Here is a 26,982-nt window from a genome sequence, read left to right as displayed (position 1 = left end):
GCAGTTCAGATGGCAGGCATCCTCACCTCACAGGAGATAAAGGATAGCTGTCCTCACTTTCCCTTCATCCCAGCCTTGCCAGTACACCAGATAAAGAGCCTCCTTTGGGTACCACCAAGGGACAGAGGGACTGATGGCAATCACATTACCTAAATCCCTCTGTAGATACAGATTTGATAAAGGCATCCTCGAATGAGCCTGGCTTACAGGGCCCACTCCAGCACCTCAATCCACAGCTATTCCATAATGCTGAATAGATCTCACCCCAAACTCCCATCACAAAATATTACCTCTCAGCATCTTAATAAACACAATTCTTTCTTTCCTTGGACTGATCCCTTATTACATTACAGAGGCTAGCTTGCAGAGGACAGGTTCATTTACTAATACATGAATCATTATTGCTTTGAGCCTCTGAGCTAGCGTTTTTATGAGCACGTTTCAAAATGTATTTGATTGCTGTTAGAAATCATTTCGCTTCACACTCGACAACCAGGCCAACCTCAGCCAATATGCTCTGCCTGGCACTGTGAAAGGGTGTTGTGAGAATTTAATTACTAACTGCAAGTTACTGTGCATATGGTGCATTTTAAATGTACTATTTATTTTCCTTTTTTTGTTGTTGGGGCTTTTTTTTTTTGCCTCCAAGGTAAAAGCACCCAGTTGTTTAACTCTAAGCTTATTAAGATTTCTATCTAGCAGTTCTGATAAAATTGTTTCAGATTGTACACCCTACAGAGAACAGCATGCTGCCTTTTTCCCTTTTCTTGAGCTGCTGGCAGACCACAAATGCCACCCAAGTCAAATTGAGTCCTCTTTGCCCTTCTGTAAGCCTGGCCTACGTGTTAGAGATTAGAGTAACTTCATTGCCTTCATGTAATAAAGCTTTTGGAAAAACATTTGTTTTAGGTGATAAGGTACAACAAAATGTAGCTAGGCAGAACTTCCTCGTTCTGGCAGCAAGAGCCTGGCCTTGAGGAACTGTGTCCAGTTCTGGGCCCCTCAGTTTAGGAAGGATGTTGACTTGCTGGAACGAGTCCAGAGAAGAGCAACAAAGTTGGTGAGGGGTTTGGAACACAAGCCCTATGAGGAGAGGCTGAGGGAGCTGGGGCTGCTTAGCCTGGAGAAGAGGAGACTCAGGGGTGACCTTATCACTCTCTACAACTACCTGAAAGGAGGTTGTAGACAGGCTGATGATGGTCTCTTCTCCCAGGCACCCAGTACCAGAACAAGAGGACACAGTCTCAGGCTGCGCCAGGGGAGGTTCAGGTTGGATGTTAGGAAGAAGTTCTATACAGAAAGAGTGATTGCGCTATGGAATGGGTTGCCCTGGGAGGTGGTGGAGTCGCCGTCATTGAAGGTGTTCAGAAGGAGACTTGATGGGGTGCTTGGTGCCATGGGTTAGCTGTTTGGGTGGGTTGGATTGGTTGATGGGTTGGACACGATGATCTTGAAGGTCTCTTCCAACCTGGTTTGGTTTATTCTAATAAAGAGAGGGAGGGATGGTGCAGGTGTAAACTGTGAAAGTAGAGTTTAAATAGATTACACACTACTTCTTTTTCACTGTTAGGATACTGCTAATGCTTTTCTACTGTTTGCTTCCTTTTACATGAAAACTTCAGGATATATGGCACACTGATTGTATACTTGCAAAGTAAATCAGAACCTGATAGTGAATCAGATTTCATCTGCACATACACAAGAGGAAAATGAGGTTTTTTTTTAGAATGTCTCTGATTAATACATACAGCAGAGCATAAAGACCATGGAAAATTCAGTTCTTACACGTTCCACGGTGCTCATACTCCATATTCTTTCCAATGAATTGACTGAAATGCCTTGGGCCCCACTCTGTGTGCACATTCCCTTGAGCATATTCCCCTGTGGAATGGATAGTGTGAATCACAGGCCCCACTGTCCACCATCTCACTTTCACCTCCAGGAAAGCTCAGCAGTGCAGTCTGGGCTGCTCTCACTAGGACCATAGCACAAAACTCAGATTAGAACATGACTGCGTGACCCCCAGAGCAGGATACCAGCTGAGCCAAGCTGTGTGCAGTCAAAACAAGGAAGGCACAAAAAGGAAGCAGAAGGAGAATTTGAGGTGGGAAAAGGACCTTTCTCCAGTTGGAAAAACAGCTTCTACATTTACAGTTCATCTCCTTCTCCCTGTCTTTCCATAAACCAGACATCACAGAACAACTGTGCTTTAGATGCATCTTCTGACCTGCAAGAGCTGTATGCTTAGAGAGCTGGAAAAATAAATCATTCAATATGTCTGGAAACCTCCCTCCTTTTGGTGGATTTTTACTCTCCTTTGTTTAGATTCTGGTGCTAATCTGCTTTCTTTGTTGAGTTTTTATCTTGAGCAATTCAGATTGGAGGGCTGGGTATAAAGAGTGTGATTTGAATTTATTGCAGAACAGAGAAACTGCTGTGGAAGGTGAAAAGCAAGACTGGAAGTCTGAAGTAATGACGCCAGAAATAGAATCATAAAAGCTGATTTAGAACCAGCAACCAAAGAAGCATCTGCTGACTTCTACCTCAAGACAAAATTGAAGCTGCTCCTGAAAAAAAACCCCACTCTCCCTAGGTGACACTTCCCTTTGGTGGAAAAATTGAAGGGATTTGATAAGGTGATACTTGGAGGAGAACACCACTGAAATAGAAATGATATGAGGTAAATTTCATGTGTAAATGTGGACAAGCTCTTCTGGAGGCTAGCAAGTTACCATTATGCTTAATTGTGGTCTGAGGGGGCACATTCTTACTCACCATATTGCATTCAGTTACATCTAATTTCCCCATAGCTTAACTGCATCTGCTCAGCATTAAGTCTGACAACTCCCTGCCTGTATGAATAAAGGAGGAAACACGTCTTGTCATTGCTTCATTCAAGAGGTACCGCCTCCCTCTTCTGTTACAGAATTCCACTGGTGAACCACTTCAGCCAGATTTCTTGCTCTTAGTGGATTTAAACCCAGAACCCATTTTTTTTTAGAGAAAGGTAGAAAGAAGGAAAGAGGGGGGAAAGGAAAGACCTCTTTCCTCTCAGAGTCTATTTTCCTTCCAGACAGAGACGTGCAATGAGGACATTCTCTTCAGGTGTTTAAAATGAGGTAGGACAAACCCAATCTTTATCTTCCCTGTGCTGCAATTACTCCTCTTTGTGAGGGAGAATACACCTTGCAAAGGTGTTGCAGGTCATTAGTGTTTGTGGCACATTCAAGTATTTAACAATGAGAGTCACACTGGTACTTAGAAATTGTCTGCAAAGACCTTGGCAAGCCTTTGATAGTTTACTTTTGTGCCTCGCTCCTTAGATTTGCATGCTCACTATGAAATTCTTGAATGAGCTAGAGTGTAAATTTCAAAACAGAAATTATGAGCAAAACCAAATCCTGAAATCTGTATTTTATCTATTTCACACCCCCGCCCCCACCTTGGTGCTGTGACTTGCCAGGTTTACTAGATACCTTCTGGTCCTTGTGAGCACAATAAACACACTAAACCTCCAACTTTACATGAAGTCCTCAGGTCTGTCATGAATTAGCTAATTAGAAGCCTTGTTTTTCTAAGCTTTTTCTGCTTGTTTGGGATGAATCTTCTGCTGGTGTACAAAAGAACAATTCTGTGAGACTCTATGAAACTGTGTATGTTTACCTCAGACATTTTTGCCCACATTGATCAATGCATTTCAAAAGGAAAAGAAAGGGGGAAAAAAAAAAATCACTTTCTTAACTTCTCAGTCAGAGAAGTTAAGAAAGTGCTTCAAAAAAACCTTAGAAGATTCTAAATAGATTTAACACTTACACAGAGTTCCCTTCAACTAAGCCCAGTGAAGCACTGGCATAAAAAAGAACAGCCTTATGTTGCTCTGGCCTGATGGATGGTAAAAAGGGTCTCTGCAACTGTTTCAGACTTAAGAAAGGAGCTTTGGCTCCTAGATCAGAACATGAAGAAGGTTCCTAAGAGATGAAAAGTGTCCTGACTTTTTTTTCTGATAAGGCTGAACACAACACAAATCCCTCACCGCCTCTTGGGAGCCCACTAAAGCTTTGAATTTCATTTATGTGTTGAAGAAGAAGGTGGCATAATGCAATATCCTGGACCTCAGGATTATGATAGCTTGAAACTGCCAGGGAAACACTTGGCTTGGACGTGCTGGGAAGTATTCTGAGCATTTTAAACAACAACTCCCACAGAATATTCAAAAGGTACCTTTCCAAAGAGCAAGAAAAAACATTTTCAGAATACTTGTATCACTCTCATGAACCTACACTCTGCTCTCCAGAGTGACTCAGAATAAACTATACCATGTGAAAAGAGAAAAACTGGATCCAAACTATCCAGGTTCAGGTTCACAAAAAATATTTAACTACTTACCTCTAGGTGAGTTGGACTTTTGCACTCCTAATGGAGATCCTCTTCTCATAACTTTGTCCTTTGGTCAGCAAGATGAGAACATCCAGTGTTTGTCTAGCCTAGACCTCCTCTTATAGTGAGAGAGTAGCCAGCCAGGTCAGCACTTAATTTACTCAGAGCCATCCCTAGCAGGCTGAAAAAGCTAATTGCTCCTTAATACAAACCCATCAGGCTTGCAATGAAAGCAGCAGTTTCTTCAGTTTAAACAAATCATTTTGCTGTTTAATTTCCTCCCTCTTGCTGGTAGGTGGCACCATTTTCTGCACAGAATGCCAATGCTTGTAGTACATCGAGAATTTCAATAGGTCTGGCAAATGTTTCACTGCTAACACATCATGGCACCAACTTGTGTATGTTTTGGAGCTCTGTCAACAGATTAGACAGATTTCACTGCAATAAACTGCAAAAGCGGAAAAAATCTTCCCTAAATCCTGATTAAAATCTCTTTATTAAAGCTCAGTTATTCATGTAAAGAACCCAGGGCACTGTAACTTGATGAATTGCTGCATATCAGTTCCTGCTTTCCAGACCAGGAAGTGCAGCTCGGTCTTTCACGTCTAACTCCCACTTTTCTAGTCCAAGGAAATCATGGCATGCCTTGCCCTTATCATTCCATTTCCATAACTCCAAGCTACAACACTGACACACAATCTTTTCCTCAGAAACTTTTTCTGCCATCTGGACCCACCCAAGGAATCATGTTGCAGCCTCTAGTCAGTAAGCTAAAGGCCATTAGGAAGTCCTACCTGGCTTCTCTAAAATAACACTCTTGAAAATGGTACACGTTGTCTAATGAATACCACATCACTTTGCTGGGAGCACCTTCACCCCCTAAGTGCTGTAAGCAACAGAATTCTTTTTGTTAGTTAGGAGACTTCTTTATCCAATGCAGGTGATCTACATTGGTAACTCAGCTGAAAATAAGTTACAGAATTACATTAGGGAAATAGGATGATAGAAGGTGGCAAGAAGTGCCTGAAAGGAAAGTCAAAGAATGTGGGTAAGCAGTGTAGGTGAGTTTATGCTAAGAGGAAAAGTTTTGTGCTAAATATGCATGAAAAGAGATGAGTTTCATTTGCTGGTACTTAGGTTTATAGTTGGGTTTAGGCACTGAATAAGTTCTTGGCTGGGAATGTTCCATAAATACGAGCAGGGCAGAATTTCTAGGGGAATGAAAGAAAGCATCAAATTCTTTCTCAGGTTCTCTGTGCTCTTTGATCATAAATTGCAAACTTTGTGCGCACACACACACACACACAGAGGGGAGAAACAGTCTGTCTGAGATCCAAAATCAGTGTTAAAAACAGTAATGCATGTTTTATACTGCTGAGCAGTTCAACAACCCCATCAGTTCTCACTGTGCTATCACCCAAGCCAATATGTGACACGGAGCATCTGCTGGTGCTTTTACGAAGTTGTTTGCTAGCAATACAAAAAGCATGACACTCCATCACTTCTGAAATTTATTTTAAAAGGAGATGACAGAGGTCAAACTAAGAAGGGTGTTAAAAAAGAGTTGGCAGCAGTTATTCGCAGCTTTTTGCCACAGAGAACTACAGGGCATCCTATGGAACAAAAAAACCCCAGATACTGACTCACAGCAATTCTGTTATTTATTACAACAGGATGTTGTTGTATCCAGAGGTATAAATGGATCAGATATGTATAGGTCCACAGTAGTTATTAGATCTAATATTTGGATTGGTGTGTATGGCCTCTGGCTTGGGAAGCACTTACCTCTTGAAATTAGGGGGAGATATACGATGAAAAGATCATTCTACACATTCCCTGTCTGTTTCATTCATCTGGACATCAATAACTGACTGCTTTCAATGATGAGGTGCTGTGCTGTGTAGACTTCTGGTCCCATGCACAGTACAGAAGGGAGTTCATAAGCACTTCATATCTCCTTTCTGCCTCTGGGCAGATAAAAGTGACTTTGGAAGCAGGAAAAAAACAACCCCTCAAGTCAATAGCAATATCATCAGTTGCAACAGAGCAGCTCTCTAGATGGCATAAATTGCTATAGTTCCCACAACTTCCTTGGCTGCAGCAGCACAATGACATTTTATGTCAACTGCAAACCTGGCCTGTCTGCTGATGTAGGTCAGGTCACAGGGTGTGGGATATCCTTCAGCTCTTTGTATTAACCAGGCAATTTGGGACATATAAGTTGTTCTGTTTCTTTGGTTGTGATCTTTGGAACAGTGACACATCAATGACAGATCAATTGTGCCCTTGCACAGGTGAATTGTTAAAGCTTATCTCCAATGCAAAACTCCTAGGACAAAAAAAAAAGGATAAAAAAAAAGCCAAACACTTTCAGCATTAGCTTCCTGGCTGTGGTGTGATAGCATATATCCCCCCATGCTTCAATGATAGCAGGAATGATGATTGCAAGGTTGGAAATTTTTTTCTTCATGAGGATTTTTTAACTCTGTGTTTGAATGCTTCTCTTGGAGCACTGAGGAATCCCACAGGACCATACAAGAACAGAGCTTGTATCGCTGTGGGGATTGGTACCTGCCAGCACTGCACAGGTTTGTCTTTGTACTGGGATGGCAAAAGAAGCCTCCCCTCAGGTCTGGCAGTGTTGGCAGAGTTGCAGTCTGTGCTGTTGTCACCAGTCTCACCTTGGCTGTGCACACTCAGGAGCTGAGTCTCTAATGAGAGTCTGGTGATGCATAGACATCTTTGACATGCACAGAGCTCGTCCACTTTAATCTGCTGCAAAGTGTGCTCTGCTCATCTCAAAAATGGGCTGACTACCTTTCAGAGCAGATTACATGCAATTTAAATCTTAAAACATCTGTATACTTTGCTTTTCAAGTTTTCCTTTGTATGACAGCTTTGAATTTTAATGCTAGTGCCCAAATGTACAATGATTAAAAAATGGAGCCTGTCAGCAGTAAAATGCATAGTAATTTATTAGCTTTTCAAGTGTAAATACAAATTGATTCGATGGTGTGCCACAGAATGAAAAAAATCATTTGCAGTCACAAGTCGCATTCTAGTTCTTGCATCTTTAATTAAAGTTATTACAAAGAGTTTGAAAACTGCACATTGCTTGTTGATGGCCAATGGAAAGTACCAAGTGCTTCTGTACATCTTTGAAGAGCACTCTCGATTCAGAAGCTCTGCTCTTCGGCACCGAGTTGCCACATATTGCTCACTGGGCCAAAGAGATTATGTTTTGTACTTAGGGCAACCCACGGACTCAAGACCTTTAGTATCTCATTGTTAAGGTGTTTGTAATACAAGTCAATGTATCTTGTGAAACCATTCTAAAATCCATTACAATGTACTAAGGAGGTCACTGCATATCTATTTTTTTTTTCTACTGCCCTTGATGGCTGAGGCGTTTTATAAACACAACTAAAATCTTCACATGGCATAAGCACCCCAGGTCTTTATGGGGACAAGGTAATTTCAACAGTTATCAGAGTGAAACAGGGAGACTGTTAAGAGAAGACCCAAAGGCAATTAATTACATTTTTGAGAAGCTGCAAATACTGATGCACTTTGTACCAAATTCACTGGGAATTACTGACTGTATAATGTTTGTATTTACTCCTTGAGTTCCCTTGGTTCACTCGGTAAGCAGACTCTAACTCCAGCAGAATAGCCTCAGTGCATTAGCATTTCAAGAACATTCTTGTTACCACACAGGAAGCTGTAAATGTATGATGCACACATTTCAGTAGTCCAGGGTGCCAACTGATGTATTTTCCATGCATTCAGCAATTACAGCTCTCAGCTTAAGTCCACTAATGTCACATACACACACACACACACAAAAGAAATTGTTTCTGCAAAATGAGATGGATTGGTAGAGACTGCAGTGATCTCTTGAGTAGGGATTCCTGATGAAGCAGAACAAAAATGTGTTAGGTTTATGATTCTTTGCAGAGAGAACATAATATTAAGTTTACTTTGGTGGCATCCAGATTCAGAGATGTGTAAAGACATGATCATTCCTTGGTTTCTATCCAGCTTGTTAGTCAGTTTTTCACAATACCATCTTTTATCTGTGGCAGGACCTCATCATTGACTTTGATGAGCAGTAAGAAGCAGGCAGTCAAAATAGCAGCAGTCAAAAATGGAACATCATTGCTAGAAACATTTTCAATCAGGCAAATTCTGACAGTTGTTTTTCCCCCCAAAGCCTTTCAGGAACAAGACAAAGGTATTTGTATCCTAATTAAATGCTAATATACCAAACTCCCTCTAAACTCCAACTTCTGTTAAAGTTCTTCCAACTCATTGGGCCCTGAAAAAGGCCCTAACGTGCTTTAGTGTGGCTGTTAATGAACCATTTCAAATGAATACTGGATACTGAAGGAATTACATGCTGTGCAGCTGATCTAAAGAACAGTTTAGGACTGGTGTTATTTCATTAAATCTCATTAGCTTTGGCTTAACTACTTAAGATTGCATCTGTCCCATGTCAAACAGATTACATCCCTTGTCACATGGCAAGTGAGGTTTTCATCTACTAGACCATAGTTTTTAAGAAGGAGCAGGCTGCTGAAAAGAAATATAAACAAGGGACTGCAAAGGCTCCATCTTCAGACACATCAAGCCACCAGTTTATTCCTTGACTCGAGCTAGGTAGCTCAACACACTCAGACTGTGTATGAAGATCTGTTGTCCAGTTTTCATATCTTTGTTTTACAGCACTTCTGTGGAACCATTCTTAATCAGAATTTAGCTTTCTGGGGGTGGAGCAGTCCTGAAGAGTTCTCATGCCTCATTGACAAGCACAATGCAGATATTTCTGTAAATGCAGGGGAATCCATTGGTCTTTTTTAGCTCTCCTTTCTCTTAGGTGCTTTCCACTGGAGATTAGCAAACCTCAGGACCCACTGAGCCAATAAAGCTAGAGGACAATTTTGGCTGAGGAACAATGGCTTTAATCAAGGCAAGAATAATTTCAGCTTGAAAAACAGTTTAGAACTTTCAAAGCGGGAAGGGTTTTCTGTTGTTGGTTTTTTTTTCCACCACAAGACTCAAATTAATTTTTAGGGAACTTGACATGCTTACAGAAGTTGCTTTTATTTTTTTAATGCTTGGCCTTTGATAGCAGTGTACTAGACTTACTGTTCTTTCTCACATTCTGTTCTTATGTCTTAGGATCCAGTATCTAACTCCATAATCTCCCAAATCAAACAAAATAGCAACTGAAGATTTTGATCTGAATTTTCTCTACCAGTCCTCTTACACTGTGTTTTATACTTCCCATAATATCTGTACTGCTGTGCTATGGGAAACGTGACTGAAAATTTGAACACAACATTAATCAGGTCTTCAGATTATACTAAGGAGTGAGACACTGACAAAAGGCTTACAAGACCTTGGTTAAAACAGATAATACCCAAGCCTTTATTTGTTATTATTATTCCTTCTATGAGAGAATATTTAAGACCCTCTCACATGCAGAGTCATCATGTTAATACCACAGCCAAAGCAGTGGTTCATACAGATAAAGACTAAAGCAGAGATAATCCAACAGATGTGTTTTTCAAGTCTAAGAAATTGTTTTGGTAAACCTTGAAAAAGAAAATGACAATCACAGAAAATGCCAGCTCCACTTCTAAGAGCTATTAGAATTCTTTGACATTATTCTGTAAGTCTCAGTCATTTATCCCTTAAATCTGCTTTCCTTCTTACACTGAATGTCTTGTTCTTGCAAGCCTTCTGCAGCCTGTGCCCAAATCCTACCAGGACTGACCACTTTCAGATGGTGTGACCACATTCAAACGCTTTGCAGTGGGCAGCAGTGAAATTCTGAGATGACCAATTCATGTTTGTTAGAGTGGTGGCATAGTGAAGGGTTGTCATGCTTGCTTGAAACCTTTGCAGATCTACCTGCTCTTTTCTGCCCTTCTTTCATGTGAGAGAAATAAAGATCAGCAATCAGCCACAAACAAATTCCAGGGGAATGGCTTTGTACTACATCTTACACACTGTTTAAAAGATAAATTTGGGGCAAAGTACAGTGGTGTGCTTTCTAGATACCAACCAAGAGCTGACAAGAACTGATGGATTTTGCATGTTAACAGTAAATATTTTATTACATATCATGCCCTTGAAAAAATGTTGTTTCCATTCTATTTTGTTCAGCATGCCTTGAAGTAGGAACGGCAAAAGCTCTTCAAGAAACAGATCATCAGGATTCATGGTACCACTGTAGCTGCAATTATCTCTTTTCCTGGCTCAGTAAAACAAACCCAACCTTCATTTTCTTTTCAGGTACTATAAAATATTAAACAGTGACATTAACAGATACCTCCTCTGTCTCTCTTGCAGTACAACTGAATCTTCTGCAATGAAAAGTTGTCTGCCATGGACCCACATCCAAAGGCTGTTGATGTTGACAGTGGTCAGATAAGGCCTTGTCGTTGCTCGGGCCACTCATGCACAGATGCTGCAAGAGCCACTGGATACATTATTGAGTTCAGGTTCACAAAGATGCTGTCAATGGGTCAACTACAGTAAAATATTTACGTTTCAGAGTACCAGTTTTTATATATGCTGTCTAGTTCTTGCTCTGCTTTGCCCTCTCATCACCAGGTCTCTGTTTTTCAAACACTGAAAAGACTTTGTTGGCTTGTTGAAGAAATTTCTCCAGACGGTGCTCACAAAGCTGTTTGCTCACATTTGACATTTTCACAGGATGGGTAACAAAATGGAAGATTCAAGTTGTTGTACTTCACAGATGGAACCTAAGTCAGTCAATTTGTTTTCAAGAGTAATGACCATCTAGCTTCCAGGCAGTTTCTGGAACAACCCAACTGTGTACCTACATGAGCAGCACTTCAGGATGGGAACCTTGCACTTACACAGTCAGGACTTGTGGGCCAGCTGAGGCCTCTAGAAATTCCTCCATCTGCTAGGACGTTTACTGCCTCAAAAAGAGTTCAATATGCAAGTGTTACATTGTGATGCCTTTGGAGCCAAAAATGTAAAATGTGGCAATAAAACAGAGCATGTGGTTATTTTATTCAACATTTACCTGTGTCTAACTAGAAGAGAACTCTAAAATGCTGCTTTTCAACAGCTCGAAGGTTGAGAACCACCTGTAAACATTTGTGGAACAGCCTCTACCTAGAAACAGAGACTCCTAAACAATCAACCTTGAGTTTTATCATATATTATATTATATTTGCAGTGTTATTTACAGATCTTCTTGTTTAGTACAATGAACCAGACATGCTGAAAAGGTTGGATTTTCCAGTCCCCTTTTATACGAAGTACAATAAAAAGGCACATGATTATTCACCACAGGAGTTGTGCACCAGTCAATAACTTAAAGCTAAAAAGCTACCCACCAGAGAACTCTCTTTATGAGGCAGTATTGGGATCTCTCCTTTGAACTCATCATAGAAACATCTGTCTATTAACTCCTCCAGGAGAGCTTAAGGAACCCACTTTTCTACTGTGTTCTGATCTTTACAACATTTCCAAATCACCAGAAAACTCTTGTTCAGCTTTCCAGGTCATCTACTGGAGCAAGAATGAGTCAAATAGGGCATGTATGTGTCTGCTTCTCTTGTTCTTCTTTTTTCCTCTGAATGCCCAGCTGTGGAGAACCCTTGAGAGCCAAGTCCTGTTCAAGCTAATTTGCTTTAAAGACAAATGCCTTGCAAGATATGGCACACTGAGCAATGGACAACAGCAGGAGAGGCAGCTTCTCAGCCCCAGCAGTCAATGTCGGCCATGCTTTATCCAGTTTCTAATCATCCATTTTTGCCCCGAGCATCTTTGTACAACTAATCTGAGCCCAAAATTTGCATCCTTTGACATTTCCACTTCTAGACAGCGGCCAGTGTCTCTACTGATGATTGGACCATTCTGAGAAAAAACAAAAACAAAGAGAGGAATTAGGAGAAAGAAAATGAAAAGAGGAATTAGGAGAAAGTCTAGAAGAATGCTAAATCTGTAAATCCCTAGAAAGCAGTCTAAAATGCTTTGAAAGTTCTGTTTATATCAAGTGATAAAAGTCTCTAGAAAGTGCCTGAAATTCCTAGCACAATCTAGATAATCCTTACAAGTTCCCTGCTAATTCTAGGTATAGAAACTGCCAGAAAAGTCCACAGAAGTCACTAGAAATTCTGTAAGAAGCACTAGAGAATCCTTGCAGACTCTGAGAAGACTCCAAGATACTGTGAGAATGCCTCTGAAAGCCCTAATATTTATTTTAAAGCTTTAGATATAAAAAATCCTAGAAAGATGCTAGAAAAGTTCTAGCAATAAAAATCCCTAGACACACAAAAATAATTTGCAAGTATGTTCTTGACAATTACTACAGAAACTGAGAATGCTCCAAGAAAAGAGAACTAAAAGTTCCTAGTAATATACAAAAAAAAAACAACCAAACAACCAACCTGGGTAGCACATGAACTATAGAAAACGTATCTGACTATTCCTGGAAGGCATAAAGAGGGATTCCTAGAACTGTCCTCTAAAGACCACCTTGTTGTTCATTAAATACCCTCTAGACCACCATTCCTCTCCAGCTGATCTCTGCCAGGCTCCCTGAGCTCTTCCGTACCTGTGTGAAATCCCAGAATCTCTGTGCGGGCCTCAGGACATCTTCACACTTCTTCAGAGTTGGTGTCCTGCCCTTCCCATCATCAACAAGACATTTGGAGTCAGGCAGGAAGGCTGTGGAGCCCAGCGGCCCCAGCTGCAGGACGCCTTCCGAGCTGTAGCGCACAAGCTAGGGAGGGAAGGAAAGGGAAGGCTTTAGCCCCAGAGACCTCAGTGAAGGGATGTAACAGATTAAGCTGTGCCTTTAAGCAGAGGACAGCTGCAGAGTTCCCTAGCTGAATGTTTAGGTGTAAAAAGGAAACAAAGATTAATTCTAAATGAATTTCATTGGTCAGAGGTGAAATGTACCATAGCATGTATCTCTAGCATTCTTTCACTCACTTCAGCCTCAGTCTGTTCTGACTTTCGTTCTTGGCCAGTCTGCATGCACGTCAACCCTGAACTGCAAACTGATAAGAATAACTTTCTTAACAACTGCTTTGAACTAACAAATTCCCCTTAATATCCTTTTCTCTCTCTTCTTTTTCATCTAATTAACTACTAGGGGAAAGGGGAGGAGGGGGAGAGAAGTTTGGGGGGAAGCAGGGGCGGGGGGGTGGATTCTCCTTGGGAGGATCTGTGCTTGTGTTATTTTCCTGTAAATTCTTGTATAATATTGTAAACACTGTATATTTTGTACATATTCATTGCATTCCATTGTAGGGTGTAGGTTTGCTTGTAAAATACAGCTTTCCATTCACTTTTCCAGCTGAGTTTAGCTGTGCTTTTATTGTTGGTGCATGTGGGATAAAGCATCACACCACTACAAGGGACATGGAGCCAAACAGCTTTCTGGCCCAAGCACTGGTGAGAACTCCTTTATTGTGCTGCATGCTGGGACCTTCCCAGTCCAGCACACACTGCTCAAGGACAAAGCCTGGGAATTTTGCTTTACCCACATGTGGTCTCTTCTAGGACGCACCATTCCCTTCTTTCACACCTCTGCTCCCCACCATTCCCGCCCCACTATTTCACCACAAAAGGGCAATCAAGAAAGTGAAGTAATCAATATGTAAATCATAGGAACGCAGCAGGAGCTGATTTAACGAGGACACAATGTCAATTTGCCATGCAGTTTGTTCTTAAGAGCTCTGTTAGAGGCTATTGATAGCAACAAGTCTAATTAGGTTTTGTAAACAAATGTTACCAAAATAAGGCAGCCATGCAATCAGCACCCAACAAAAAATGAGGGGAAAAAAAACCCACAAACCAAGAACGAAGAAATCATGAGGGAAATAACAGCAAATTTGATAACATATGCTTCAGGCCTGCATAGAAAGAATCACACTGATCTTTCACTTCTGTGTGAGGCTTAATTGTTCTGCAGTTTAGTGAGGTGGTAAATGCTACTGGCGGTAATTAGAGGCCTCAGGTGAGGACCATTTATTATTTTAGAGGGGTTATTTTTATTAGAAAAACAAACTCTAAGCAGGCACAATCATTCAGGTTAATTTTTACAGGAGTGAATATCTATTTTTTTTAAACCTTTCTCCTAAGTGATGATTTCCCTTGCCTTGAGTCATTCCTGGTCCTCAAGAAAAAAAATAATAAATCAATATGTAGAAAGTGAGGTTACCAAAAAAAAAAAGGTCTCTTGTAATACTTTATTACATTAATAGTCGATCAAAGGAAAATATTTAAGGACCTAGAGAGCGCTTTCCTATGGCTCCTATGGTCACAAGACAGATTTGTGCTGCAAGGGAACTGCTTTGCTCCGATCACAGAATCACAGAATCAATAAGGCTGGAAAAGACCTCAGAGATCATCAAACCCAACCTATCACCCAACACCTCCTGACTAACTAAACCATGGCTTCAAGTGCCACATCCAATCACCTTTTGAACACCTCCAGGGATGGTGACTCCACCACCTCCCTGGGCTGCACATTCCAGTGGCAAATTACTTTTGCTGGGAAGAACTTTTTTCTCACCTCAAGCCTAAACTTCCCCTGGCACAGGTTGAGACTATGTCCTCTTGTTCTGGTGCTGGGTGCCTGGGAGAAGAGAGCAACCCCCTCCTGGCTACAACCTCCCTTCAGGTAGTTGTAGAGAGCAGTAAGGTCTGCCCTGAGCCTCCTCTTCTCCAGGCTAAGCAACCCCAGCTCCCTCAGCCTCTCCTTGTAGGGCTGTGCTTGGGACCTCTCCCCAGCCTCACTGCACTTCTCTGGACACATTCAAGAGTCTCAATATCCTTCTTAAATTGAGGGGCCCAGAATCAAGAGCTCTTCAAAGTGCTTGGCAGAGCATGTGAGCACTAACCCACATTACCAGATGACAAAATAAGGCACAGAGGTCAACTACCCTACCCATGGTCACACAGAGAGTGAGCAGCAGAACTAACAGAGAAGAATTTAGGCTTTTCAGATGTCCAGTGTAACCACCCCACCTCACTGCCATTATTGGAGTGCAGTGGCTTAAGCATTTCTGAGGAGCAAAACTCTCTGCCTTCTTACGTCTTGGGTCAGAACGGAAAGTGATGCTGCTCCTTCTCTGAGTGCTACAAGCTCTCTGGGATGGCACGACCTTCCCTACAGTGCGTGTAGGAAGGACCACAGCCAGCACTCAGACTCACAGGAAAGCAGGCAGCAGACAAACCTGCAGAACTCAAGGCACTGCATGAAAAACAAAACAAAGCAAAATCCCCAAGAACAAACAAACAAAAAGCAGCAGAAAAGCTTTTCCTGGAAACACACTGGGGACCTTTAAAAGTTTCTTGTAACCCAAGAAGCCATTATGGAACTGCTAGATTACAGCAGGCTTGAAGAACACAATCTTGATGAGGGAAGGATGATTTCAAACCCTATGTTCTGTCTCATACAGATTCTCTTTTGTTTTACAGAAAATTGTTCCCTACTACAATTTCTTTCACTCTGTATTCTGATAAAGCCTCAAAGCCTTTAGAATGGTTTTAGGATGCTGATTTGAAGGCAAAGGTGCTCTGCAGTTCATTATCACATCATACTGAGAGAGCTATGATAGCTATGGAATCCTCATTTATAAGTTGCAAAAATGAATAAGTAATCCCCTTAATTACTGCTGCTTCCTAGACAGTTGAAGGAGAAGCTGTTGAGGAAGATTTCAAATCACATTGAAGTAAAAATGCAGGATGTTAATTTGGCAGCAGGCCAAGGTACCAAATCAGACATATCAACTTCTCGCTTCTGTGTTTAAATCCAGAGTCATTACACCAGCATAATATTTTGCTTTCCTTACCCTACAAGTAGTGAAGTGCAGCACCCAGGTGCCAAAAAGATTGCAAAACGGAGTCAGCTACGTGACTTGTATGCTGTGAGGCTGGATGCTGCAGGGTGAAGATCTGAGCCACTGAAGAAATGCAATTATCACCCAGGAAATACACTGCCTGTCTGGTCTGATTGCTGTTATATAGCTGAAATTACTTAACAAGAAAGGGAAGGAAGGTCACAAGTGTCTGCCACTTATTGGATGCTCCTGACCAGTGCATGAGATTTCTTTAAGAGTCAATCAAAACCCCTCGAATTAGAGCCTAGCTTTCTACAGCCATCCTTATTAACCTCAGAAGAAGCATGCTGTGAGTAATCATCTTGCTGGTGCTAAAAGAGCATGGTCTGCTTGCTCCAAGACCAGATATCCCTTGACAAAGTATGTGTTCATTTTCCCACCTGCCACTTCTGTTCAGAGCAACCATGTGAAACGCAGAGTTAACACAGAGCCTACATCAAAGCAAGCAGAGGGATAACTACATGAGGAGACTTCCTGGTATGAGCAATGTCACTGTTGAGGCACTGTCAATGCACATTAAATAAAAACTTTAATTCCCCCCTCCCCTTTTTGCTGTACAGGTATAGAGGGGACATATAAAAGAAGCACAAGCAAGCAAAGAGATTCAAAATATGAATAGACTGCCAGCTCAGACTAATTACTGGTTTCCCCATATAAACAAGGAGGGAAGAAACCAACCAATCAAAAAGTACAACCTGTCTGTGCATTTCACACCTCTCAAATCCAATGGGTACTCATCAGAGTTTGAATAAACTGCAGGCATGGCTGAAGCTTAAAGTGACTGGGAAACCTATTCATCTTGCAGTCTTTATTATGCCTCTCCAGGTCTCAAAATACCACCTCAAAACCTGCTTGCATTTGCCATCTCTAGATAAACACAACCACCAATGAGCTACCTGTACTCTGCATCGCAGTAGCCCTGTATTTGGGAAAGACTTTGTTGTACAGAAGCAGAAAGAAGTGGAAGATACACTAAGTCTATTAAGTGTCTCCAAAATTGAAAGTGGCAGTTGTATGACAGCTCAGCAGAGTCAGAGATGGCTCAGTGCAGGAAACCAGCATCTATACAGCGATGAGACAAGTGGAATATCAATCAGGGGCTTAATTTTCCTGAATCTGAACTTTCTGCCAAGAGTTCCAACAGTCATTAAAATTTAGGCTCATCCTAAAATAACACTGAATTCTGAAGAACTACCCACAAACAATTATCTCAGTTCAGACCACTGTGCATGATACAGTTTTAGTGCCTACAAAAAGGGATCAGAAATTAAGGCTCAGGAAATTACCATGCAATTAATAATGTTTCCCTCCAAAGACATCATCTTTAATTCAATGATATCATAGCTTCCTAGAGACAACATCAACTGTGAAAACAAAAGAAGCATTAAACTAAGTTGCTTAATACTCTAGATGAGAAAGAAGGACCTGGGACATGAAAGGAATGAAACTGTGAAAATTGGACCTTCTGTGTTCAACTTTGGTCTTAAGTGCCACAGTCATACAAAAAAGAGAAAAGACCTCTCAATTTGCATTAGAACTGTGGGCATAGTACAGCACAACAAATCAATTCCTAGTAGCAGCCAGTCAAAATCAAATGACAAAGTCCTCTTTATTAAGGAATATTCAATCTCATTCATTAAAAACAAATGTCTGTGCAAGTTTTGCTGGGCTGAGTGCCTTAGGTATCCACATACTCCTATTGCAAACTGCAGATCAGAAGCAGTTTTATACCTCATAGGAGGATAGATCTTCATTCAGCTTTTCCTTTTATCTGAGGAGAGCTGAAGGATCCACATAAATGACACCGGAGCTCTGTTAAATACCTTGAGATCTAACCCTGATGCTATCTGCTGTACTTATGATAACATAGGAAACTTCTCCCTTCAATATTCAGAAATTTGAGCAGAATGGAAGAGATGTCAAAGGTTTTTTATCAAAGTCATCCTGTCTGATTTGAAACCAGTGATGCTGCCTGTGGAAGGTGATCCTGCAGGAGCATCAGTAAATGCCTGCTTGTAATTGAAGGATTTGACTTCAAAAAGTCCATTCTTGCTAATTTCCAGTCAAGTGAATAAAAGCACAAAATAACAGCAGGTAATTGCTTCTAGGAAACAGTTACATAGGTGGGCCTGGTAGCTTTCCACACTAAATATAACAACCTGCTCTGACTCTTGTTCTCCAGACAAAAGGGAATCTTTAATGATCCTTCAGCCCTCCAGGTTAAGGCAAGCTGTAAGCTGCCACAGAAACTGAGCTATTCAGGAATCCAAAATACCTGAAGTCCAGAATACTCACTACTACAAGACAAAGAGATCACAAAAGAAGCAATTACCAAACTTCCAGGGTTCCTACAGAATCTCACCCAGCCCTTCCTGCAAGTTAAGAAACTACCCTTTTACCCTTCCTGATCCAAGAAATCAAATCTGCTACCCAGTGGGCAGCTCTGGAAAACCACAGCTCTACCAAGCAAAATGTTAAATATCAGTCCTCAAGCAACAGTTCAAGTCAAGTCTTTCATCTCCTCTTATTCCATCTGCTTGCATAGCTGCGAGCTCCAGGAATCCGAACATCAAGATCTCCCTTCTTTCTGCTTGATCTCAATGCCAAGGGAGTTCTTGCTTTCGCAGCTGCAGCGCCTCCTTTTTTGCTCTGTGTGAAAAGGAAAGAGAGGAGGGCGGAGAAGGAGGCTGTTCATGGGGGGCTTTCTATCCCAGGATGCCATTTTATTAACTTCTCCTCCTCTTTCACACGCTGTATAATCAGCTCCACATCACAGCATCCAAGACAGTGAATGCTTCCACTGAGGCTGTATAAGTGCTCTCAGATGGTTCACAACCTGTGCCTTCTATCAGCATTCCACGAAGCTTCCAGAACAACTCATTCCACTTTTGGGGACTCCATATTCCCCCCTCCTCCTCTTCCTTTTTCAAAATTTGCTTTCCAACAAAAGGGTATTGTGCAGTGCTGCAGAATCACAGAACCGATAAGGTTGGAAAAGACCTCAGAGATCATCAACTCCAACCCGTCACCCAACCCCTCCTGACAATTAAACCATGGCTCCAAGCATCACACCCAAGCCTTTTTTGGACACCTCCAGGGATGGGGACTCCACCACCTCCCTGGGCAGCACATCCCAATGGCCAATTACCCCTTCTGGGAAGAGCCTCCTCCCCACCTCCAGCCCAAACCTCCCCTGGAACTGCCTGAGGCTGTGTCCCCTTGTGCTGGGTGCCTGGAAGAAGACACCAACCCCCACCTGGCTACAACCTCCCCTCAAGTAGTTATAGAGGGCAATAAGGTCTCCCCTGAGCCTCCTCCTCTCCAGGCCAAGCAACCCCAGCTCCCTCAGCCTCTCCCCACAGGGCTGCACTCCAACCTCCCTCCCAGCTTCACTGTCCCTCTCTGGACACATTCCAGCATCCCAAAATCTCTCCCAAACTGAGGAGCCCAGAACTGGACACAGGACCCAAGGTGTGGCCCAACCAGTGCTGAGCAAAGAGCAGAATGATATCCCTGCTCCTGCTGGCCACACTACTCCTGATCCAGGCCAGGATGCCCTTGGCCCGCCCGACCACCAAGGCAGAACCAATAGGTGATTGCACAAGACAAACTACATTCAGAGGTAAGGCAGTTCAAGATCACTAATATATGGCTTTATTTCTGAGTTTTCTCTAGCCCTGAACTGTTTCCTATTGCTCTCCCAGCAGTATCTATAAACATTTTTTTTCCCCCTGAAAGAGATTAGATTTAAATTGAAGTTATAACAAGCACATATGAAAATGACACCACCTCTCCATAAAGTGAGTTTTAGAATCAGCTTGGACTGCTGCAAAACCTTGTCTGGATATTCTAACTCTCAGCTTACACTGACTTAGCTCAAGTCAAATTCATTAAGCTCAATTGATGCAAAATCAGGCTAAATGAATTCCATATCATCCATAAAAGATCTTGTCACTATTTGAATAAAGACATTTAAAAGCTGATGTCATTGAAAAGATGTGATTGATCATGGGAAAAACTGACTTGAGAATACCTTAGGGAAAGGCATTTTGTTCACAGAGCAGTAATGGTGGACTGGGTTTATTTTTCACTGGTAATGCAGGACTCCACCACTCAGAGGTGTTGCAATGTGCAAGGGAAAGAGGAGGATAAGAAGTAGAAGAAAAGAACCTTTTATCACAGTAATCTTATTCCTACCTCTGCTTTCTTTATATACTTGACTGACTTCTGTTGGCTTCAGTGGGACTATCTGTATGCTAAAAATCACTGCTAATTTGCTTGTCAGAATTGAAGAGTATGAAAACCAAATGAGAGTGTGGCTGAACAGGAAGAGGCTTTCACACCAGTAGGACAACATCAAGAACCAGCAATAACTTGACTGGTGAAAACGAGTTCCGTGTTTATATTCATTTCTAGTCAGAAGGCATGTACCACTAACCCAAATCTCAATTCAGGAGGGATGCTTTATGCCCTGTGCTGGGAGGAATAATGTCAGAAATCAAAACCTAAACACAGCAGACACCTATGCTCACCCAGGCTGATTAGAAGAGGGGCTTTAAAAATGTTTATTTAATATCTTAAAACGCTTGCTGTCAACACCTTTCATGCTATGTGCTTGAATATCCTTGATTAGGGTTTGTGCAGCTGTGGTTCTCATACTGAATTAGTTTTGGAAATTGTGGTGAGGTGATAGAAGTTTTCCAGCTGTGTAATCATTAATTAACTTGGCTGCATTTGAGTGGCTGCAACCCATGCTTGGCTGGGAAATAGTCAACTTAGACAAAGCATCACCTCTGCCTTTTGCTTGGTGTTTCTTACAGAATGAACATTTTCCCCCCCTTTTATTTTTTTGGTTTTAGCTTTTTATTTAAGGGGGGGAGAAAAAAAGGAAAGAGAAATGGAAAGTGATGCAGGATGATTTGATGATTTGGTAGATTAACTTTTTGCCTTTCCCCTACTTTTATAGTTCTCACACACAGGGGAGACTTTGGATTTTAAGAGTTTGGGAAGAGAGACTTTCTCTTTTAATGCATTTATACAGCGCTAGTAAAAAAAATAGGGCTCTAGCTTATGGCTATAAAGTCTAAAATCCTGTTTTTCAGGCTTTTCCAGAAACTTCCTGCAGACAGAATACTGAAGATGAGCAGCACAAGCAAGCCAGGAGAGATTTAACTGGTCACTACTCAGCTTCAGCTTCTTGGGCAGTAAATACTTTGTGTATTGTTATTTGCACCTGCGAAGAGCTGCCCATTGTTTAGTCTAGGGCCCACAATTCAAAAGTTATCATCTACTAGGCAATATGTTTACATATTACTAAAAGGAAAATGACCTCCTCCTCCATGGAAAAAAAAAATAATGGCCAAAGCTGGATGCTGAGAGGTGAGCTACTATAGGGCCCAATATTTACAAGAGTGAGTCAGGAGAAGCTGGCCTCATCATACTTCCTTTCAAATAAATCCACAGTAACTTATGACCTCTTCTGCTTTCTTCTTCTGCAAGTCCAAGCATAGTCTATGAAACAGAAGCCAGGGAGGTAAACAAGTAGGTTAAGGACTTACACTGCAAATCAATTGCAGTCAGAGACATTTGCTCATTACTCTTCTCAGCGCTAGCACAATGATAGGAGATTAGATGTTGCAAAGGGATATTCTGGAAGGATTTACATTTGCAACATTCGGGTCAAAATTAGAACAGAGCAAGAGACTGAACTCTGAGTGCCTTGGCATCTCTAAGTGGAGTCTTCTTGAAAAGCTCATTTACATCTAATTAGAGCAACACCACTTTGTTGCCTTACTCAGAGGCTGTTCCTTCTGCTTTTACTAGGAAAATGTCAGTCAGCTGTTTCATAATGATCCTGCCAAAGGTGGACATTTTGTCAGCAGGAATTACTGTCCATCTCACTTTACTCTAACAAGGTATGAGGCTTCACCAGCTTGCAATTAAGCTCAACAGGCAATATTTATATTTTGCAACTTTTGTTGTGCCTCCACAGTTCCATGTGAGCAGGACTCCAAATCCATATATATAACTGAACTTCAGGTAACTGTTGAGTCTGTGATAAATTCAGAGTTTATTTACACAAGAGCATGTTTCATTTATGTCATTTTGATTCACAGAATCATAGAATTTCAGGGGCTGGAAGGGACCTTGGAAGATCATCCAGTCCAACCCCCCTGCCAGAGCCGGATCATCTAACCAGATTACACAGGAATGTATCCAGGTGGGTTTTGAATATCTCCAAGGAGGGAGACTCCACAATCGCCCTGGGCAGCCTGTTCCAATGCTCTGTCACCCTCACAGTGAAAACATTTTTCCTCATATTTACATGAAACTTCTATGCCTCAACTTCCACCCATTGCCCCTTGTGCCATTATTTGGCACCACAGATCAGAGCCTGGCTCCATCCTCTTGGCACTCACCCTTTACATATTTATAAACATTAATGAGGTCACCTCTCAATCTCCTCTTCTCTAAGCTAAAGAGCCCTCAGCTCCCTCAGTCTCTCCTCATAAAGAAGATGTTCTATTCCCCTAATCATCCTCATGGCTCTGCACTGGACTCTTTCAAGCAGCTCACTGTCTTTCTTGAACTGAGGGGCCCAGAACTGGACACAAACAATATTCCAGATGCAGCCTCACCAGTGCAGAGTAGAGGGGGAGGAGAACCTCTCTCAACCTCCTACTGGTCACACCCATTCTAATCCACCCCAGAATGGCATTGGCCATCCTGGCCACAAGAGCACGTTGCTGGCTCATGATCATCCTTCCATCCAACAGGACCTCCCGGTCCCTTTTGCCTTCACTGCTTTCCAGCAGGTCTGTCCTCAATCTATACTGGTTCATGGAGTTGTTCCTTCTCAGGTGCAAGACTCTACACTTGCCCTTGTTGAACTTCAGCTCTCCAACCTGTCCAAGTCTCGCTGAATCTCAGGTGATACTTCACAATAAACTGGAATTGCATTTCAGAAGAAGCTCCTCGAGCCCTGGATTTAAATACTATCCAATTTGTATTTAACAACCAAGTGACATCACAAAAAGAAGATATGCCATTTAAAAATCTTCAGACATTTGTAGGAAAATAATAATATGCACTGGGACTGATAAGGGAAAAAAAAAAGAGAAACCTCCTATTTTAGAAAAGTATTAACTTCAAAGATATCCTTAATTCCCTTTGAAGCTGATGTTAAATACATGCTTAACTTCTGCCTACTTGGAGAATCACATCAGCAGCCTGTTTAATCATTTCTGCACAGGAGCCTACTGGAGCAATGAACAGTTAATTCAAAGAGGTAGTATTCCTGCATTAGTCAAGACATAATGAGATGAGCTACTCACTCACACAAACGCTCTGAACTCATTAATCTGTGGTTTATCTCTCTGTTATTAAAACAAATGATCATGATTCTTCTGTTTTTCCTGATGCATCTTCAGTGTCTAGATTCATGTGCTGAGCAGCTTGGGAAAAGGAACCCAAAAAGGCTGAGGTAAGGTCAGATATTTTCCTTTGCAACTCGGGATTTACTGCCAGACTCAGGTCAAATAAACTATGTTGCCTCTGAAAATTCTTGAAGTTAAAGGTTTCTTATTAATTAAGGGATTGTAACCATTTACCTGAGAGGACATTCCATGGCATGGATAAAGGATTGCTTTGTCATCCTCTTCGGCTCCCTGATCTAAGCAGTAGCCACTAGCTTTGCTGTTACGCACCTAGAACCGATCAGAAGGAAAAGAGCTGTATTAGAAATTCATCTCTATGCTGCAAGTTCAGTCTGGACAGCTGCTGAAACAAAGAGTATGTAGAACTGTTCCTCCCTGAGAAGCCCAGGATTATTCTCCAGGTATGACAGGATGCCAGTAGCAAATTTGCTTCAGGAAAAGACATTATTTGGACAACTTGCTGTCTTCACAGACCTCGGGGCAGAGTTGTGTTTTCAGCAGGTGCTCAAGGATCAAACACCCATAAGGTTGCCTCTAAGAAACCCAGGCCAAATTTTGCTCCAAATTACCCTTGTGGAAATATAACTTTTGACCTTCTATGTTGAGAATGAGCCTTCACCAATTGGCATAGGAACTATCCAGGATTGGTGCTGGATGTGGCATCCTTGTGTTTGCTCCTGTTGCTTACATGTAAACAGACAAACAAGCAAAAAGAATGTGGAAAAAATATACTTGACTCGAGAATATAGTATAAGGTTCTGTACAGAAGTGACATAAAGCACACTGTTTTGAAAGGACACAGCAGGGATGAGCAGTGTTAGAAGGCTTTCCATATATTTAAGTGTGGGTTTAGAGATCTAGTGAGGTAAAAAATTCACATGCCTCCCCAGACAAGAAGAATTTAGAAGTCTGTAAGGCTGTGTAGCTGAAATTTCAGGCCTTTCTTTCTCTTCTGGCTAGAAGTACTGAACAGATATTTTGGACACAGACAATTTTTTACAGGTATCTTAAAAGAGAAATTATTTTGATGGATGTTTGGAAGCAGTCAAGGGGTCAGTTTTGGTTTAAACAGTGAAGTATGTGTCTGGCCACCCCCATAATATAGAGAGAGCTGCTGCATGAAGTGTTGAAAAACATCCATAAATAATCCTTCATACTACGGTGTACAAGTGTAACAGGGAATCTGATAGGATAAGAAGGCTTACCAACAGTGAAATTCCAGAAGGTTTATTTTGTGACTCAGGTACTGTAAAGGCTAAAGATGATGAAGATGGCTTTATGACATGGCTTTAAAAATGTGAGCTGAGTCACTAGGAAATATATTATTCCTACTGTTTCAATCTGTTTCACATCTACTCCCTTAAACTCACTAAAATCCAGACATCTTTTCCTTCAGGAAAATAACTGGAAGTGAAAGTATTTACTAACAAGCTTGATGTCATTGAGGATGAAGCCTCTAGGTTTTCATTATGGGCATATAAGACTGAAAGGGATCTAAGCTGGTTTGTAGTACCTGATAGCTTACATGGCTCCATTTTAGTATAAATTTTAATCAATTAAATACTTGCATCACTAAAACTTCCTGTTTGGCTCAAGAACCTCCATGTTACCACTCAACAGAAAAACTTTTTTGTTTAGAGCCCAGCTTGCTGTCTGGTATAATTGACACAACATTGGCAGAACTGCCAATGTACTTTGCAGTTAACAGCCCTCTCAGAGCTGACAGTTACTAATAGGTCCTGTTGAATTTACTAAATGTCTTCCCTCAGCTACTGCCAGGGACAGTTATATTAGGATGCAAAGTGATATTGTGTAATAAAACTTGCACTTTGTATCAATATTTGAAGTGCCTGACTTATTTTTATATGAAGTCAATCAAATGGAACCTAAAGGAATAATGTCCATTTAGTTGTCTTGTGTGAAAATATATTGCCTTTGGATTTAATTGTAGTTCAAGCAGACAATTAAAGCAGAATCCTGAAAACATTATGGAGCAGGAGAGCTCCCACAACTTTGCTCTAGTTCAAAGCCATAAGTCACAGCAGTCCTCACATTAAAGGCACATCTTATAGATTAAAAGAGTTACAGAGGGCATGTCTGACTTCTTTAAAGATTTGGGTCAAGCATATGTAGAAGTTTTGATTGGTTCACAGAAGAGAAAGACAAGATGCAGGCAGCTGAGGTGAATGCAAAAGTCTACACATCTCTAATACATTTGGATTCAGCATTTTCTTAGGGTTAGGTGGACACCTATCCACCCAGGTGTCTCCAAGTAGGTGCTCCAAGGTCTCACTCAATACTGTACACAAGTGAAAATGAAAATACAGAATCCAAGCACAAAGCAACAAAATTGGTTTTCCTCTAATGGCTTTTTCATCGTGAGATGAAGATGAGATGAGGTGGTAGCCTCACTTCACAATCTGAACAAGGGTATGTTGCTTTTTTACCCTGAAAAAGGAAGACTGCAAAAATGAATTCATGAAGTGAATGTAATCCTTCAAATAGTTTGGCAAAACTCAAAGAAGGAGCAATTCTTTACTCAAAAAGGGTTCAACAACCTCAACTGTGTTCCCATTAACTACGACTATCTTAGTTGTTTTGAGTGCAGGTTGCCCTATTTGGGAGAATTATTACCTCAAATTTATGTTCTCTATTTTAAACTGAAAGCAAAAGAGGTTGCCTATAGTGGTTAGTGAGAGTGATTTAATCTGATAACCCAAATGAGAGGGACAGGCCTTCTCAAAGCCACACTTCTTATTGTTTATTGACAGCAAGGGAGGGCATCTCTGTTGCTGCTAGTGTGCTGACTGGAAATTGCTCTGTACATCCTGATACCCACCACTAGGATGAAAGGACTGCTCTAAAGCACCATGATGCATTTTCTAAGACATACAGTACCTCTCCATAAGTAACTGTGTTATTGTAAACCCTCATTTCAGGATAGACGTTCTCCAAGTACCACTTAAAACTCCGACACTGTAGTCGCTGCCGCAGAGCTATTCTTTCAGAAACATCTCCAAAGTCAACTCCAGGGTTCTGTAAAGCAGAAAAAAAACACCCCCAAACAACAAACTCATTACATTGACTTTACACTTGTTTTCTTTACTGAAGCCAAATGGAGTTCATTTTATATACCAAGCTGTATTTCCCCCTCTTTCTCTTTTGTAAGTAGCAGCTCATCAAACAGCTGCTGTTGAGAGCAGACAATAAATATTAATGAAAGTCAGTGGCAAAAGAAGGATAATGAGCAAGCAAAAACCAAGCATAAA

At 41.3% G+C, this 26,982-nt stretch overlaps 1 protein-coding gene across 2 annotated transcripts in view; it reads right to left on the bottom strand.

Annotated features, from left to right (window-relative positions):
- Positions 1-7,293: 7,293 nt before the first annotated feature.
- GALNT9 (polypeptide N-acetylgalactosaminyltransferase 9) overlaps positions 7,294-26,982 on the bottom strand; it is a 175,172-nt gene continuing 155,483 nt past the window's right edge. For both annotated transcript variants that reach the window (XM_068157365.1, XM_068157364.1), the window contains 4 exons: positions 26,612-26,749; positions 23,888-23,983; positions 12,980-13,147; positions 7,294-12,279 (listed from right to left, as the gene is read on the bottom strand). In XM_068157365.1, the coding sequence (XP_068013466.1) occupies positions 12,133-12,279; positions 12,980-13,147; positions 23,888-23,983; positions 26,612-26,749 (549 nt within the window). In that variant the 3' untranslated portion in view covers positions 7,294-12,132. The remainder of the gene's footprint in view (positions 12,280-12,979; positions 13,148-23,887; positions 23,984-26,611; positions 26,750-26,982) is intronic.

This window comes from Melanerpes formicivorus, unplaced genomic scaffold, assembly GCF_026170545.1.
Source record: "Melanerpes formicivorus ecotype bairdi unplaced genomic scaffold, bMelFor1.0.p_v2 SCAF_36, whole genome shotgun sequence".
Lineage (NCBI taxonomy): Eukaryota > Metazoa > Chordata > Aves > Piciformes > Picidae > Melanerpes > Melanerpes formicivorus.
The sequence above is the reverse complement of the archived record's forward strand: the minus strand, read 5'-3'. Positions and strand labels throughout refer to the sequence as shown.